Source organism: Neolamprologus brichardi, chromosome 22, assembly GCF_056152115.1.
Source record: "Neolamprologus brichardi isolate AB-2024 chromosome 22, ASM5615211v1, whole genome shotgun sequence".
NCBI lineage: Eukaryota > Metazoa > Chordata > Actinopteri > Cichliformes > Cichlidae > Neolamprologus > Neolamprologus brichardi.
In genome coordinates, this window is record NC_142124.1 from 31,856,939 (window position 1) to 31,876,429 (window position 19,491).

Below are 19,491 nucleotides of genomic sequence, written 5' to 3' on the forward strand. Positions count from 1 at the left end.
AGCTTGAATTCCTTTTTATTCTTCAGATATCAGTGATGGGCAGAGTGTAACACCAAGGCTGAATGCTCCTTGTACAAGCACACACTTCTTAGTAGTATAAAATTATCGATCAGAGAGTTTCTGACATCTCTGTGGCTAGTTTGCGTTGCTTTTTGAAGGACCAGAAGAGTCACGGAAATACTAATCTAATAGTTAATCAGTTATCTCATCCAAGAGCTAATTCTGTGGTTAATCCCAAAGCGAATACACTTACTTATACGATAGCTAATCCATGCACTAACAGGAAAGAGAAATGCAGTAAGAAAATAGATTTGAAAATTAGTGAAATCGACATTTTATATGTCAGAAATAAATCTTTGATTCTTGAATCCAGACCTGGTCCAATGTCCCACAGCCCAGACAAAAATCCCTTCAAACCCCACCCTTGCCCTGCCACTACTCATCGACTCATCACTCTTCCAAGTGACTTCTTCAGTCTTAGCTCAATACAGGTTTTCCCAATACATTTGCATGATGACTAAACGAGCATCACTGACAAACAAGATTCCTGATCATTAATATGCAAACTGTCATGATCAGCAACCACTGATCAGTGACCATTGATCAATGTCAATTGATTAATGGCCATGACAATTTACATCTTTACCCCAGGCTGTGTGTGTTGGTTTATCTGACATTCACACTTAAAACATTAAATAATGTCCTTAAACGCTGGTCGGGCCCTACCACTATTGATTACAGGCATTGCTCAAAATGTCTGTACTTCCAAGTACTCCCTAACCCTAAGTTTGGGAACCACTGACCTAGTGTATCTTTTAGATACCATTTGTTACTTTTCAAATTCTGTATTTATTAAGTTGTGCAGGCTTGTTTGCACACCAAGGCTAAATAATTATATAAACTTTTCTGAATCTAAATAGTGGACTTTGGTAGAATTAAAAAATAAGTGTAGTGGTAAATGGTAAATGGCCTGTATTTGTATAGCGCTTTACTTAGTCCCTAACGACCCCAAAGTGCTTTACACTACATTCAGTCATTCACACATTCACACACTGGTGATGGCAGCTACATTGTAGCCACAGCTGCCCTGGGGCGCACTGACAGAGGCAAGTGCAGGTCTATGATGATTTTTAGTGCTACTATCATCTAGTTCTGATTCTGGTTCTGTCTTAGTTAAACCCTGAGTAGTCCTGATTTTGAACTGTTGTAGTCCTGTTTTAATTCCGGATCAGTTCTGGGTCTGGTTGAATCGGGGTTTAGTCCCTGTGTCTTGATACAGCCTTGCTGCTTAATTAAAAAAATAGTTTAAGGTGTCCTGCATATGTGATATATATTGTTTCCTATATGAAGTCATTCTTTTTTTAACAAAACTCAAAACACAGCCTAATAAATCTTTCAGTCATTTCAAAAGCATCAGCTCTAAGAGCCGTGCTTACAGAGTGCTTTGTAGTGAATCAGAAGAGTCGATTCCCATTGAGCGGCCGGCTCCTCACTTAATTTCCTTTGGCTGCTCAGCTCTCACACAGTGGCTCAGCTATGCTCCAATCGCTCCATATTGTGGCCAATCACATGTGAGGATATAGGATAATATCATTATGTGAAAAACAGAGAAGGTGAGAGTCAGTCAGGTGGAGACAGTCAGGTGACAGTCAGGTGACAGTCAGGTGGAGACAGACAGAGACAGTCAGGTGGAGAGTGCGTCTGTCCTCTCAGTAAGTGGGTGAGTGAGACAGTAGACAGCAGTGAGGAGGGCTGTGCAAGTGCATCGCAAAAACACATAAATATGCCTGAGACCTGTAAATGAAGCAACATCTGACTGCAGTTTAAAGACTTTTTGTCTCGACTTGGTCTTGGTCTTGTCTCGGTCTCGGTTTAGGCGGTCTTCACTACAAGCCTACGCTGTACTTATTTTCTATAATTCCGACCCATCCAGCAATGAGCTGATTCGCTCCTCTAGATTCAGTCATCTCAACATTCTACTTGAAAAACATGAGTAAAACTGGCAACTATACAAAAAACAAAAACACAAAGAGTCCTAGAACTCCACATTTTTGCCATTATTCTTTGACAAATCAATTGCAGTACATACTCAAATGGATCCATCTTCCCCCTTCATACATTACTTGGTCAGACATACAGGAAAAGCCTGGTGGAAACATTTTCTGGAATATCTAATATTTAACTTAAATCAGTTATCCATTATTAATATGAATCACTCCTGTTCTTCCTTCTTGGCTTGTTACCAATGCCATCATTGTTGTTGCTGGTTGTTATTATAATCCTTAACACAATCCAATATTTGAATTATTAATTTTTCTACAAATAGCTAAAAGAAAAGCTTTTAACATTATTGCCATTTTTTTGTGTTGCTTACATATTCCATTTAGTGTTGTTGTATTATTATATATTGTCATATTGTGTCAGACACACAAAAGCTGATTAACCAGAATAAAGATTCTATTCAACACTGGACACAGAGGATTGATCCTGTAAGAGAGGAGAAGCGTATTACTCCACTGAATTTGAACAGGTAAGTTCGGAGGATATTTTTTAAGGAGTAAACATGGCAGATTGTTTTACTTTTGAAATTTTAAGAGCAGTGATTCTGGAAGCAAACATCCAGGTGAATGTTTGGTGGAGAGGTGAAGTGAGAAGCCAAGATGTCCTATCCTTGTTCTTCTCAGAGTCCGGAGGATTCAGGAGGGCAGGTGTAGCTGAGATATAATCTACTGAGTGAGTCACAGTGAACTTTCTCAAAACTGCATTGTATAGATTTAATTTTTTACTATTTAAATAGAATTGTTTTAATACTAAGGGTCCACATGTCACTGTTGTTTCCAGTGGGACACTGCTATTAAGCATGTGTGGGGGTTCCCAGGCAGATTGCATGGACTCCACACTTGTGAGGCACATTCTCTGTAGCTCCTTACATTTGGTGTATTTTGCTTTACTAAGTATTAGTTCTTAAGGCTAAAGGTCCCCAAAGTGCTTTTGATTACTTTGAATGAGAAAAACAGCATTCAAAACTGCCACCTATCGATTATACCACCCATTTATGTGTTTTTCACTTGTGCTAAAAAAAAGCTTCTTTGTATCATGGACAACCCCTCCCACCCCATGCACGCCTCCATGATGGACTATCAGAGCAAACGCAGCAGAACTGACCGCCACAGGAAATCCTTCGTACGGGTGGCAATAAGACTGTACAACTCTTCCTCACTCTGTGGGTGATTTTCCGGGGGATTAATACCAAAGTCATTCTGTTCCCATTCAGACCGTGCAGTATCACCCACCAGTATTTTATCGATTGTTAGTTTCATCTCCCCATCATACGCTGCTACTCTCTTTTATTCAGTTGCACAATATATTATGGTCACTTTTAGAATCACCTGCACTGACAGCTAAACTATTTATTTTTCAGGATATAGTTACGTAGTTACTTCGTTAGAGTTATTTGATATTATATTTTGCACTATCCTACTGTATATTACTGTACACTACTAATATATTCTTATTGTATATATTGTATATCTTATTCCTCTGTCTCTCTTGCTGCATTCAGCATGATAAAAGAATTTCCTTTGGGATAAATAAAGTTCTTCTTATGTTATGAAGAGAGGCCTACTGCTGTGTGTCGACTGCTTTTGCTGCTGCATTTTGTCTTTTAGGTATGTGTAAAGATCCGAGTCACGTATAGACTTTGTTTTATGTGTATAATGAGTTCGTTCCACGGCTGCATGATAAAGTATTTAACATTTAGAGAAAGTTCTCATAGCCATCCAGGCGTAATATTATGTAGAGCTTCTTTCAATACTACTGACATTTATTTAGACTCTTCTTGTCTTCAATCGATCTTTCTGAATTAGCAATTACTTCTTCTAAACCAAATGTGTCAAACTCAGGGCCTGCAGGCCACATCGGGCCCGGCACACATTTATATCCGACCTAAAGTGTGTAACTGAGTTTGACACACCTGCCCCAAACCATCACTGTGCCCTTTATACTCCATACCTGCAAGACTGCAGAGAAGTCCTGCCATTAACTAAAGCTTCAATCTTAAATATGATCAACCTATCTTTATTAATAGGCCATGTACCACAGGCAGTAGTTAAAGCATTACTTAAAGGCCATCAGTTGACCATTAGCTAATTATAGGCCAATCTCCAACCTTCCTTTCATATCAAAAATCCTTGAAAGAGTAGTTGTCAAACAGCTAACAGATCATCTGCAGAGGAATGGTTTATTTGAAGAGTTTCAGTCAGGTTTCAGAGCTCATCACAGCACAGAAACAGCTTTAGTGAAGGTTACAAATGATCTTCTTATGGCCTCTGACAGTGGACTCATCTCTGTGCTTTTCCTGCTAGACCTTAGTGCAGCGTTCGATACTGTTGACCATAATATCCTGTTAGAGCGATTAGAACATGCTGTAGGTATTACAGGTACTGTGCTGCAGTGGTTTGTATCATATCTATCTAATAGATTTGTGCATGTAAATGGAGAGTCCTCTTCACACACTAATGTTAATTATGGAGTTCCACAGGGTTCAGTGCTAGGACCAATTCTGTTTACATAATAAATGTTTTCCTTAGGCAGCATCATCAGAAGACATAGAATTACATTTCATGCTATGCAGGTGACACCTAACTTTATCTATTCATGAAGCCAGATAAAATACACCAATTAGTCAAAATGCAGGAAAGACCTGGATGGCCTCTAATTTTCTGCTTCTAAATTCAGATCAAACTGAGGTTATTGTACTCGGCCCTGAAAAGCTTAGAAATATGGTATCTAAGCAGATGCTTACTCTGAATGGCATTACCTTGGCCTCCAGTAACACTGTGAGGAACCTTGGAGTAAAAACTCCTCTCACAGCCCATTGTTCGCCAGTGGTGATAGTTTCAGTAATTGTGCAAAGGTATGTTTTATAAAGCTGTGGAAACCTGCAGCCGGCTGAGTGAGGAAACATTTCTCCCACTGAAAACGTCCAGATGAACAGAATCAACTTTTTGGGATTAAAAATGACGCTTGTCTTGACTGCTTGGCTCTCAGGCTACATCCTTGGGTTGCTTTTTCTGTGCTGTGTCACAGATGTTCAACATATTTAAGAGATAAACAAGAAAGTTGCTTAGTTTCTATTAGAGCTACCAATTTGGATAAACACAAACCTCGTGCAACTAAATTAATAGTGCTACAGCAAATGTAGTAATTAGGGATGCAACGATACCAATTTTTTCAAACCGATACGATACCGATACTTGGATCTGAGTACTTGCCGATACCGAGTACAAAAAACGATACTTCTACCACACACACACACACACACACACACACACACACACACACACACACACACACACACACACACAAATGCAATTAATTGGAAGACAGGTTTTATTATATTCCCTGTCGATAAAAAATAAAATCTTAATAAAAATGACCACAAAAAAATGTCAAGTGAAAAATAAGCACTTCTGTTAAATTATTGCAGAGTCTCCACATTGTAATTTAACAAAATATCACTGAACTATTGGCACTGTCTCGAGCTTTCAGAATAATAAATAAACACTTCTGTTTGGAATAAAATAAATACAAATTAGGTTTGAGAATAAAATAAACTTTTAAATTATTGCAGAGTGTCCATAATGTAAACAAACAAAATAATTATTATAAAATAAATAATAAATAAAATAATAATTGGCCCCCTAGTGGCCAATCTAAAAAACTACAACAGAAATGACCAGCCACCCTCTGATTAATGAAATAAGTTGGTATCGGTTAACTTTTATGAGTATGAGTACACACACATTTTACAGTATCGGCCCCGATACCCGATACCAGTATCGGTATCGGTGCATCCCTAGTAGTAATATTTATATAGCATTTCTTACTAAGCACTCAAAGAATTCGATCCTACAAGCCACATTTTCATATTCACACAAATAGACTTTAATACATCACTTTATTCTAGGCCTTTTAGCACTTGTGAAAAATCTAACATTCACACTCACAACTCTGATAGATGAACTGGGAAGAATTTAGGATTCAGTACTTTGCCCGAGGACAATTGAGGACTAAAACACTGACCCCCCAATGAGTAGATGACCCTACTCTAAACATGCTGGATCACATTTACGTGACTTTAAGAGCTGTCTAGAGAGTTTAAAGGGCAGACAATGCTGAAGAAATGCAAACGGCTGGATGTGAAATGACCATTATGCTTATATTACTAGTGTGCTAATGTACTTCAGGAGGAGCGTGACATCACTTTTCTTTGCACCAAAAAAAGAGTCACACAAAGCATTTTAACGTAATCAAATATTGTTAAAAGACTACTTTGAGCACCACCCTTTACCTAAAGCACTCACAGGTTTAAATTCATCATAGTCACATGTTGTTTGTTTTTGTTTTCTTTCTGTCCAAGCACCGCTCTCTGGCCTGCAGCTTCACTTCCTGTCCTCTTGTATGTCAAACTGTCTTTTGGATTTGGTGGACTCCACCATGAGTTCATACAGTTGGCTGATCTGTTCATCCTGGAATTCATCGAGCTTTTTCTGGGACAAGTTGTCTCCAAACTTGTTGTATCTTTCCCCAGCTGACTCCAGAACCTGAGTCTGCAGAGTGTTCTTGTAGTTCTGTAAGGGAGGATGGGGATGAAGGAAACAAACATCAGGTTTGAGCATCTAGCATCTGCTCTCCCACACACTTATTAAACATTGTGGCTGCTATTTCTATTATTTATTATTTATTAACATAAATGGAAAAAATAACTATATTCAAATTATCTGAAATCCTGTCTTCCTTTTTGAATCAGTGAGAAACGTTTCATATATTTTTTATTGTTTCTTTGGATTAGGACCTTTTTTTTCCTTTTTTTTTTATTAGTACTATTAACATACAAACAAAATGCACCATATATTACACATTCAGAGAATAAACATTCCTTACATATTAGCAACTTTCATACATAGGAAAAAGAAAATATAAAGATGGGGTCACATAATTTAACAGATTATTAACTCACTAAATCAAAATCTTCCACAAAGGAAACAAAAAAGTAGCCTTTTTCTTCTTAACTAAGGTCAAAGATTTAACCAACAGCTTTAAGTCGTTTTTCCAGTAAGCTAGTGTTGGTTTGGTCCTAAAAAAACGACATTTATGTATAAATTGCTTGCACAAGCTTAATAACACATTAACACCATAATTAGCTTTCTTTTCTTTCAAAAACACTCCAAACATTATTATATTTAAGGTAAATGGGGTCATTTGAATCCCACTGGAATTGGATTAGGACCTAATTTAAATCACGCTAAATAACTACTAATCATCAAATCATTGCTAAAACAGCATCCAGTGGTGTAGGGAAATGAGGGAAAGCAGTAATATTAGTCAAATGACATGTATTTAAATGTTATTGAGCAGTAACGGATATTTTGCTATGCTTGAGATCCTTGAGCTCAAGGTCACAGGTCATAAGTCACCAGAGGTGGAGAGGAGATCACCCCCAGTAAGTGAAACAGTTATAGCACCGTATTCTGCTAACTGCAGTTCAAAAATGGCATTTCAGTCTTTTTTCTTTTTTTAAATACACGTAGAGTACTGTGAGTAGGGATGGGTATCGAAAACCGGTTCTTGTTGAGAACCGGTTCCCACTGTTTCAATTCCTTGGAATTGTTTGCCATTTTTGCAAACGATTCCCTTATCGATTCCAGCCCCCCCTGAATGACGTCACCACGTTGCGGAGCGTCATTTACCTGGCAGGAAACATGGTGGCTCAAACGCACAAAAGTTTGGTTATACAACAGGGCAGCTTGCAATAACATATAATTTATGTTATACTTTGTTATTGCTACAGAAGAATATTTATTTTACATTTACATTTTTTTTTCCTGGGGACCCTGTGACACCCCATTGAAGAGCCATAGGCTGGATCTCTTAAGATCTCACTGTTGGGTTTGTAAGGCCATGTTACTCCTAAATTTCTATCTTGTTCAAAGAGAAGATATAAAACAAAGATCTAAGCTAATCGACCTTAGTGTTCTCCTTTTTAAAAAGAATCGATAAGAGAATCAATAAAGAATCGAATCGTTAAACAGAATCGAAAATGGAATCGGAATCGTGAAAATCTTATCAATACCCATCCCTAACTGTGAGAAGACAAATTATTTCATATTATGTCATTTTCTGTCTCTTCTTAATGATTTTCAACAATGCGTAAGGATGATAATTTATTCTAATTGCAAATATAACCAAATGTGTGTTGCAGTAAAATGGTGAAAATCTGCAGATGAAGAAGACAGTCGGCACCTGTACCGTAATATCTGAAATATAGTGCAACAAAAGTCTAGCCGCGGCTGGCTCGACCGCCGTGACCCGCCTTACCTCCCACTCTGTCATGAAGCTCTTGACCTCCTTGGGTTCTGCTCTCTTATGTCTTCTAAACTCGTCCTTCACATATTCGTCACCAAGGGCTCGGAGCTCGATGGGCAGGAAGCGGTGCAGGACCAAAATCCTCTTGTAAAGTGAACGGACTCTGGAGACGTGAGCGCACACCGCCATCAAGTGCACAGAAACCGTATCTGACAGGATTAAATAAAGAAATAAAGGAATAAAGGAAAACGGCGACAGACAGGACACAGTACCAGACCACAACATTCCCAAGTACAATTACTCAACTCAAGTCCGGAAATTGGTCTTCTTCGTTTAGTCAACAAAGTAGTTGACTGGCGCTTTGTCGCCCCCTCCTGGGGACAGTAGGGTATTTCAGCCGAAAAAACTTTTTATTGGAAAGTATTTTCATCTCTTAACTTTTAAAAATTATTTCATCAAAATGAAAACTTCATGTTTGATTATGAAAGAGAGAAGCAAGCAAGATCAGCAGCCAGTGTGGCTGATTCTTTGTTGTATCAGGAAAAGTCTGCTATGAGAAAACTCTTATCATCTTTCTGTAATTTGATGATTTTTTTTGTTTGTGTACGTTTCTTTATAGGCAGTCCAAATAGACATTATTTATTCTCATTTGATCAAGTGTTGTTATTTCAGTTTTGGGCATTTAAGCTTTTATGTCTACATACAAACATCTATGACATGTAGTTTAGGTCCCATCTTCAATTTACAAAATATGTCTCTTTGAATTCCTGGTTAGAGATACAAAAGACGATCATTTTTCAGTTTCCTCCAAATGACTCATTAAAATCACTGTAGTGACTGTTTAGCTTTTCTATCAGCCTCTTCAATCCACTGCCGTTCTTGATAAACAGAGATAAAAAAGTTGAATATCAGTTGCCAGCTGGATTTGAAGGAACTTAGCCTCAAAGACCTGGAAATTCATTTGATTGCGATACATTTAGAGGAGTTTTCACTAAGTAAATATCATCAGATTGTCCTCAGTGTCTCTATTATCAAACCAAAGGCTTTAAAAAGGTAAAAATCTTCCTCACAACTGTAAATCTCTCATATAACTGAAATGTGGGGACACACACACACATACTCTACTGCTAAGTTTTTATTGAAAATTATGCACTTTAATGTCTCATTGCACTCTGAAATGAAAAGCATAAGCAATTCGAGTTCAAAAAAGAAGTAATTTATAGACCAAAATATATTCTGAACTTTTGACTCATCAAAGTAGCCTCTTGCAGATATAACAACTGAACACACACGTGGCATTCTTTCTACAATAGAAATCAAATATTCTGTAGAAAGTTCTTCCCAAATCTGTTGCAAAGTTCTCATAAATGTGGACCCTTTGTAGTTTGCTTTGCTTTCTTATGTCCAGTTCATCCCAAACCAGCTCAGTTGGGCTTTAAGTCTGCAGACTGTGATGGCCACTCCATGCTTTCAAGCTCACCATCTTGTTCCTGACGCAGCTCCAGCATAGCTTGGACTTATGTTTTGGTCATTATCTTGCTGTCGGATAAAACCTGACTGACACTTCTAGTCCAGCCTTGGCCTTTCATTGTTCTGGAAGCTGTTACTTACTGATCTTTATTCATTGCAATAAACCAAGAATGCAAAAAAACAAAACCCATATATCATCAGCTATCACATTTTAATGGTAATTTCATTATGTTGCAGTATGTGGACGAGTACTCAACTGTACACAACAAAGAATTTGTTCTGACAAATACGTCTATCCTGTAAGATCACACAGGATTATTTGAACACGTTGCTGTCCAGTGAAATGCAGCTGTTTTAAACACATTGCAGAACTGTAAATAAAAGTCGCCACTTTCAGGGATTTCAATAAAGCTGCCAGACCAGAATATGGATCACAAGTCCGCAAAATTCATAGTTTCTCTTCATATCTTAATTTTTCCTCCATGGATAGATGAACAGAACATTACTTTAGGGTGGGGTAGTGAGTCGGGTGTGTGTCTGAAACCTATGAATAATTATATAATGCACAGAGTCTTTAATTGAACAAATCAGACTTAGCCCTTAGTGAATACACAATACTTGGAATAACATGATTTATGGGTTTGAAGTTCAACTAAATTAAAAAAACATAATTTGCAGTTACGTAATATTCTGAAGAAGTCACCTGGATGAGTGACGAAATGTTTCTCCCACTGAAAACTGGATGTCTTGCTGACCTGGATTATTGATCGTGCATCAAGACATTAAGATTTTTACATTTGCTTGATACAAATGCAACTTAATCATTTTACGTTTTATTAACTTTGAACTTAAGAGACTTCTAGTACAACACTTAATCAATATGAACACTGTATGTATGATTTAAAAAGTAAAAACTCTTCTTATGATGCAGTTAAATCAGCCCAGTTTTGGAGCATGTATAGCACCACTATTTTAGCTGGGGTTAAATATTATCTAATTAAAATTTTCTATTTATATGTTACACAATTTAAAACAGCAATAACCTTAAACCAAGAGTCATATTTAATTATTTTGAAACTAAGTTTAAGTTTCCCATAAATCTGTATTTGATATGATCAGTATAAAAAGTATTTATTGTTAAGTTACAAGTAAAGTCTCAAACAACACATTTACTGCGACACATCTCATGTCAACGACAACTTTAATAGCACACTGTCATACTCATCCAGTACACTTTATACACTCACACTCACCAACAGACCCACTCAATATATCACTTTTAACAATGAGTGGCATGGGGGGGGGGGGGTGTCTTCCTGCATCCCTGTTTCATACACCCTGCCCGGGACGAAGGTCCACTGGTGGTTTGGGTGCTGCTGGACGCTGGCTGATTATTTGAGCACCTGGTGCCCTGTTGCCCGGGGCCTCCTCCCAGTGGAACATGCCTGGAAAACCTCACCTGGGAGGTGCCCACCTCAACTGGCTCTTTTTGACGTGGACGTGCAGCAGCTCTACTCTGAGCCAGCCAGAAGCCAGCCACCCTTAGGTGAAGGAACACTTCTGCTGCTTGTATCCGCAGTCTTGTTCTTTCAATCACTACCCAAAGCATATGCCCATAGGTCTGGGTAGGGACGTAGATCAACAGGTAAGTTGAGAGCCTCAGGTACGGAGGTGCAAAACATTGTCCATCCAGACTCAATGTCCTAAACCTCCCTCACTCCCTCCCTGTTGAACTTCTTTCGGAGGTGGGAGTTGAAGATTTCCTGAACTGGGGCCTCTGCTAGGCATTCCCAGCACCCTCACAATACATTTGGGTGTGCCATGTCTGTCCAGCATCCTCCCCCCCGACCCAAAAGCATGTGAACAGAACGTCTGACAACATTTGGCCATGCAGCTGCCATTTTAAACAAAAACATTAATAACACAACAGCAGCAGTGATGATGACTCTGACAGTTTAACATGGAGCTGGAGTCTGTTTACACGCAGCAAAGAGGAGGAGCCGCTGCAGAGATGTGAGCTCAGGCTGAGTGGAAGAAAAACGTGTTTCCAGCATTCTTCCTGTGATCACCATTTAAACCTTTTAACCACATTTTAACCATTTTTCACTTGATTGTCAAAACTACAAAAATCTGAATCGCTGTCCAAATACTTATGGGTTTGAGTTTGGGTGTCATACTTGACAGTACTCTCTCATTTCAGTCTCACATCAATTACATAACCCTTTCTGCATACTTTCACTTACGTAACATTAACCGACTTCGTCCCTTCCTTACTCCCCATGCTGCTGCCATCCTCATCCACAGTCTTATTACTTCCCAGATTGATTATTGCAACTTCCTCTTATTTAGTCTCCCCAATAAGTCCCTCCATAAAATTCAGCTTCTTCAGAATTCTGCAGCTCGGGTCATAACTCGTACTCACTTAAGAAACCATATTATCCCATTTCTCCAACAGCTTCACTGGTTGCCCATAGAAGCTAGGATAAACTTTAAAATCTTACATCTCATATGAAGGTGCATCCATAACCTTACGCCTCATCTCTGTGATCTATATATATATATGTATATATATGTATACATATACTCTTATATAAATATAGATAGAAATATAGATTTCCTTTTTAAGTCACAGCTCAAAACCTACCTGTTTAAACTGGCCTACTCGCTTTAATACAGATCTTACTTGCTGTCAAATCGTGTTTATTTATGAGTTTCTTTTTGTTTTTATTTGTTTTTTGTATTTTAATGTACTGTTTTATTGATATCTTTTTCTCTTTGTAAGGTGACCTTGGGTTTTAGAAAGATGCCCTCTGTCTGTCTTAGTCGTTGTGTCCTTGAGCAAGACACTTCACCTACCGCCTACTGGTGTTGGCCAGAGGGGCCGATGGCGCGATATGGCAGCCTCGCTTCTGTCAGTCTGCCCCAGGGCAGCTGTGGCTACAACTGTAGCTGCCTCCACCAGTGTGTGAATGTGAGTGAATGAATAGTGGAATTGTAAAGCGCTTTAAGGGCCTCGAAAAGCGCTAAATGCAATCCATTATTATTAGAGCTGTTCAGAGAACAGTTGTTCTGGAACCAAACAACCAATATGTGTTTATATTAGAGGTCTTCACTTTAGTTTCTATGCTCCCATCATTTGTTGCACCCAAAAAATATTTTCCAACATAACAGAACCTGTTATTTTTAGGTACTTTTAGCCCAAGCCTGTGTTCAGGGTAAATTCTCTGATTATACTGCCCTCTGCTGCCAAGTACGCTCATAACAGAAGTGTCTACTGTGTTTGGCTGATGTTGGGGGGATGGGGGGAGTGTAGGAGGAAGGCAAAAAAATATTTTATTTATCCTAGCGTAGCTTTGGACATTTGTTACAACAGTAATTTTAGTAATAAGGAATGTAGAGCATTACAGAACTTTGCTAAAACTGAGACTGAATGTATCGCAGCAGCAAAACATTTAAAATTGCGACTCCACTCCTTTCCAATAAAATTACCTCGACGCAATTTCTTTTCCTGTTAGCAACTGGGTTTGTGAAGCCCAGGGGTCGGCAACCTGCGGCCTTTGTCCTTATACTGCGGCTCCGCGTGATTTGGGAAAATAAATTAGAAGTATTTAGCTGAAGTGTATTTTATTTATGTTAGTTCTTTTTTAACTTGCAGTTCTAAACTGGAAGATTATTGTGATATTGAAATATAGAAATAAAATTATATTCTATTATTTTTTATCGCTCAAAATAAGCGTCACGCTCGTGGAAGCCGGTGTACCCGCCGAAACGGCGTGCACTTATCAAGACTTTCAACACCAGATAGGCCAGTTATGGATCTTCGGATCCACATTATGTCAGCAGCTCCACCATGAACTATGTTAAAAACAAACACCGCTCACGCCTCACAGACGACAGCTTACAGTCCTGCGTAAAGATGAAAGTGACTTCGTACAGCCCCGATCTGCAGACGCTGTGCGCAGAGACCCGACGATGTTTGCATGAACACGCTTTTCAGCTTCTCTTTATTGACCACTTTTCACACACGGTTGCTGTACGCACACAGCCGGTGTTAAAGCTCACAGCCCGACACACACCAACACAACAGCAGAGAGAGCACAGACGTTAAGGCGGTGAGGCGTGATTGCGGGTGCTGCTCAGGTGCGTCCGCCTCCCCTGCAGCGGCGCTGCAGACCACGCCCCGCCACACACATTAACCAGGTAAAATACATATTTAGGCAGAATGCTTTTTTCTTCAACTATTTTTTAAAAGTCAGGTCAAGGCTCCAAAAGCCCAAAGACGATATAAGGGTGGTTGCTCACAACAGTTTTTGTTTGCTAAATCAGCGGTCTCCAACCTTTTTTGCGCCACGGACCGGTTTATGCCCGACAATATGTTCACGGATCGGCCTTTAAGGTGTCGCGGATAAATACAACAAAATAAAACTAGTACCGGTACCGAAAAAAGAAGATTTATTCATAACACACGTGAAAAGACCCAGGAAAACTGAGTTAACGATAAAAACCATAACAAAATAACGCTGAAAACTGATAAAAAAACCCCCCTGAAAACTATACATTTCACACCTGAGCTTCAACTCTCGCGGCCCGGTACCAAACGACTCACGGACCAGTACCGGTCCGAGGCCCGGGGTTTGGGGACCGCTGTGCTACATGGATCATTTTAGTTCAGCTTTCCTTTTGTTATATTTCTTTAAGAGTTCAAAATGTGTTAATTACATAAATAAAATGTCATTTTCTCTGTAGCACTTCATGGATTTCATAAGCAACACACCTTAGTTGTTCACACAAAGCATAAAGGTAAAAAACTATATATACAGTGTTATCTTCATTTTAGATGTCAGAAAGTATTTGCAGCTCTCAGTGTTTTCTTTTGCGTGGAAACCGGCTCCAAATGGCTCTTTGGGTGTTAAAGGTTGCAGACGGCTGGTTAAGCCATTCAGCTTCTATATTTTGTCTCTACATTTAACCTTTTTATGACTCTTAGTTCTTGTGCTGCCAAGAAAATGTATTAGAAATGAATTATGAAGTGTAACGTATTCTAGCTCAGCTAAACATGATGAAACTGACAAGAGTAAAATTAGCCGGCTGAACGCTTCCCATTCAAGTGTCAGTGCTGTAAATTCCAGTCTGTGGCACTGTGGACATGATGTTGATGTTGCTGTCACTCTATTGTGTCTTTTAAATGTGTTTATATTTGAGTAAATAAAGTATTACCCACTGATTTTACAGTTTATCATAAAAAAGAAGAAAAAAGAAGCTTCAGTGACATGTGATTAACAAAGGTTTTCATTTTAATGCAAATATTTTGTACCACACTATTCTCTCCAACATGTAAAATGAGACAAAAACAGTGAAGCCAATCTTCATCCACTTGCAGCCACTTCAAACGGGTAGTACTGAGGAAAGTCGTGAATGACCTTCAGGGCTTCATTGTACAGCTCCAAATCTGTGGGAGAAGCAGACACAGCACACTGTGAGTCACAGACCAGGAACAAAACTTTACTCAGTCTAGAGAGACGTACCAAAGGGAATGCCTTTGTCCTCTCGTAGGAGGTTGTATGTGGTGGTGGTTATTACTCCTTTGCTGGACACCATACCAATGACCTCCACAATGCCGCTCAGCTCTTCTTCAAGCTAAGAAAAGAACCAAATAGTTATTGAACGTTTCAGAATGAAATTTTAACCAACACTCCACCTTCATTTTGCATTAATATTTTAATCCCTGCTGTGTTTACTGAAAGTTAACAATCTCTGCTCAAGACTTTCAATTCAGTTCAATTTATTTATATTTTAAATATACTTTTAAAACAATCTAGATGTAGGCAGATTAATATAATAAAGCAAAGCTACATCTTTAGCAATCAAGGCTTGGTCTGTACTCATTTGTCCACTAATCCTTAATCCTTAATGCTCTAATTGAATTTCATTCCTGCCTGAAATAGGACAAACTTCTTTCCCCTGCTGGAGTAGGTTTCTTAACAGAAAACTCATTGTTGCAGCCGTGGGCAGCCCAAAGTGACCCTGTAGACTGTTTGTTTTAGTCTCCTTGACTCCACTGTTCTCTTATTAGTTAGACTTACATTAGTTTATGTTAGCTATCAACTGCAGCCAACTACGGGTGGGCGGATATATCGAATATACTTGATGTATCTTAAGTGATTTGTTTGTTTGTTTCAATTTTTACATGTTATAAGCACAAAGGAGCACCTTTTTAATTTCAGTTCTTTTATTTTGTCTCGTGAATTCTTGCTTTTTTTTATTGATATGCTCTTTGTTTGTTAAATGCAGTGTTGGAAAAGTTACTTTGAAAAGGTAATTAGTAATAGTTAATTATTCAAAAAAGTAACTGAATTAGTAACTCAGTTACTATATTCTAAAAGTAAGTAATTACTTGGTAAAGTAACTATAGCACTACTTTAAAAAAAAAAAAGTTTAACCCTGTGGGGTCCAGGGTATAATTGGCTGTTTCTGACCACTTTTCATTTTACCTCTAAATTTCACCTTTAACCCTTTAAGACCTACCATAGAACCAAGTCCACCAGAGCTTATATTATGTTTTTACATGCTGTGGAGCCATTTTTGGGAGCATTTCAAGTTGATATACATCAACACAACCATTACAGCCTAAATTTTAATAATATGTCTGCATTAAGTGCATAGTAATTACATAAATTGCAAAAAAGTGCAATAAACTACAAAAAAATTGAAAATCGTTTTTGTTTTTTTAACATATATTTCTAGTTAGAGAAATTTAAGAGGCTTATCCCTCAAAACTGTAAATACAAAAAAGTTGCACAAAATAGTTTCCCACCACAGGAAATTTATTTTGAGTGTCTTCATAGTTTTATTTTTGAAATACACCAATTTTTATACACTGCAGGAAAAACTAAAATAAATATTATGATGCAAATTTGCAAAAAAGCAGCATATGCATCAAAATAAACTATTTCCAGCAGTGCAATATGAGTCCTAAGCATCCCAGAAACAACACAGAAAGTCAGAAAGTCAAAGATAACTTTTAAAAACACCAGTATAGGCTCATGAGGCCCTGATGGTAAAAAACTACATTTCCGCAAAAATGACGTCACTTCCGGTTTCAGGCAGGTCATGGCGGACATGCGATAGTTCGTGCTGATGGATGTAGGAAGTGTTATGAACAGCTGATCGGATCGGCAAAGCGTGTTTCTGGAATATTATGTTTTTGTTGCTGCAAGTGCTTTTTATGCAGTTTTTGCAAAGCTATATGTGGAAGGAAACTGTGACCGAGGACAAGCTGATAGCATAAGATGTAAGTACAACTCCTCCAGTTTCATATGCAAAAAAAATTATTGCGCTAGCTCACGTGGTTGCAGAGCTACCGGGATTTAAAAATAGTTACGCAAAACGGCGCGTGCCCACTCTGACCGGTTTTAACGGCAGCTGGCCTCCTTGTACATGCAGTGCTGCCATCTTCTGTTTCAGTCCGTTATTACACTCTTAAATCCTACTGCTTATTCCTGCATCTTTCAGGATCTTAGAAAGCTTCAATACAATGCGTCGACTATTAAATTTGTCGTTGACTATTTTGATAGTCGATAATCGTGGCAGCCTTACTCCACACTAACTACACAAGACAGCACACTGCAAACACGCTAAACGTCACAAATCTCTCACATCTCAAAACTCGCTCTCTCTCACCATCACTCCTAAAACTTCCCCGATTCCTAAACAACCCCATGCCATGCTGCCATATCATTTTGGTCAACGTGGTACATTTTTCCACCAATAGGAAAAAGGGTGTTTTTTGTTTTGGTTTCTGTTTTTATTTTGGTCGTTAGCAGAGAGTGCATGCTAGCAGTTTCCTTAGACAGTAAACGTGAGGATAGTATTCAGGAAAAACACTGCGTATATTTTTCTTCTTCTCATGACTCTGGTTTTAGTGGCCTTTTAACACAATTTAAAAACTAGTAGAGGTGGGAATCACCATACATCCCACAATATGATATTATCACAATGCTTAACGCACGATACGATATTATTGCAATTTTTTACAATATTTTGCGATATTCAGATTCTGTACATAAAGGTAAACTTTATCAATATTCATTTTCTCTAATATCAAAGTCTCACACTCAGTCTTTCTCTCATTTCAGTTTTATTGTTGACAAACTGAACGGTTTGTATTACAGTCTAGTCCAACTTAACTGAACGCAACCATCTGGTACAATTATAGCTATTCTGAACTATGCAGTTTATGAAAACTATGCAGCCCCTTCAGCAACTGAAGAATTTGAAAGTAAATTAAAACAAAATATAATTTTACATTAAATAAAAAGGTTTTAAACTTAATTAAAATAAAACATGTCTTAAATTAAAATAAGTAAACTGTCATGTTTATTGCTGCCAAAAAACAAGTTAAACACATTTGGACAGTGAAGGAATGTCAGGATTCTTGCTCAGAAAAAGGATCAACATGCTCTGAAGTCAGAGCAAAAAACCTTTTTTGTAACAAAATATTGATTTCTGCTGTCCCTGTATCCATACATTATTAGCAAACAAAATATCACGATACTACACAGTATCGATTTTCCCCCCACCCCTAAAAACTAGTATATATCACCTTGTTGCTTTGTCTTAAATTGGTCGTGTGATTGGTTTACCACGACTGCTTTATTCTTCCTCAGCCAATCAGCAGCACCCCTTAAGAAGAAGACAGCTTCAACTGTCTGTGTGTTGAAAAATAGTAACACATCCGCCCCACATGTAGGTGTTGTAGCAATAGAAATAGTAATTAGTTAGATTACTCGTTACTGAAAAAAGTAATGCCGTTACTTTTTACGCTCTTATTCCCATCACTGATTAAATGTGTTGACCACAGAAAGAAACATACTGTGACTAACTACATAACTATGACAGAATAAAGTGATGAGTGCTGTATTTGGGAGGAGTTTATCATTAACACTGAAATCTCCCCTCATAATTACAGTCACAGCTGTATAGTTGAGCTTATCCGACACGTCGTTCAGACTGCAGCGACTCCCTGTGCGGGCAGGCATAGATAGAAGTGACTGTGTGATGACGATGCGGCGGCGAGCGAAGCTCCTACGCGGAGAATATGACCAACAACAACGGTACAAGCAAACAAGAGACCAGTTGTACCACATACTTCGTACCACCGCTCACCCTGAAACGTGTAGGCAAACTGATACCATAAATTATGGCAGTACTCACAGGTTCGTTCAATTCTACCGTAGCGCTCTTTCCTTCTCCATCAGACACACTGAACGTTTTTCCTGTTGGGTGAACCTGGTCAAGAAAAGCAAAACTAATACTTTATGTCCTCGCTGTTAAAAGAGTGGGCCAGTGCATATATGCAGGTGTAGGTTAATCCATATTTATAATTGTTAAAAATAGTTTAACTAGCACTAGCCCAAACCCACCTTTTCAACGCGCCCAACGAAGCAGACACCTCTGCCAATGTGCTGTGACAGCATAGAGCAGTTTATTCTTGGTTTAGACGCGTCCAGTAGACTGGCCATCTTTACGGTTAGCTTCTTTCACGTTCCTGGACCTTCGACAGCGCAACACAGCGCGGGAAACGCGTAGTCCTGTGCTTTAGTACAAAGGCGCAGCTCAGGCGGGCGGCTTACCCACATTACATGAAAAAACGCC

At 38.5% G+C, this 19,491-nt stretch overlaps 3 protein-coding genes across 3 annotated transcripts in view; all 3 read right to left on the minus strand.

The window, feature by feature from the left end:
• The window catches only part of LOC148096845 (uncharacterized), a 110,265-nt gene that overhangs the window by 6,370 nt on the left and 84,404 nt on the right, over positions 1-19,491 (minus strand). The window lies entirely within an intron of this gene.
• sdhaf3 (succinate dehydrogenase complex assembly factor 3) lies at positions 5,923-8,672 on the minus strand. Its single transcript, XM_006803374.2, has 2 exons — positions 8,380-8,672; positions 5,923-6,632 (listed from the first exon to the last, which is right to left on the minus strand). The coding sequence occupies exons 1-2, from the start codon at positions 8,650-8,652 to the stop codon at positions 6,444-6,446; spliced, it is 462 nt and encodes a 153-aa protein (XP_006803437.2). The 5' UTR covers positions 8,653-8,672; the 3' UTR covers positions 5,923-6,443.
• Positions 15,111-19,463, minus strand: rpa3 (replication protein A3). Its single transcript, XM_087835129.1, has 4 exons — positions 19,260-19,463; positions 19,051-19,125; positions 15,363-15,474; positions 15,111-15,286 (listed from the first exon to the last, which is right to left on the minus strand). The coding sequence occupies exons 1-4, from the start codon at positions 19,356-19,358 to the stop codon at positions 15,204-15,206; spliced, it is 369 nt and encodes a 122-aa protein (XP_087691255.1). The 5' UTR covers positions 19,359-19,463; the 3' UTR covers positions 15,111-15,203.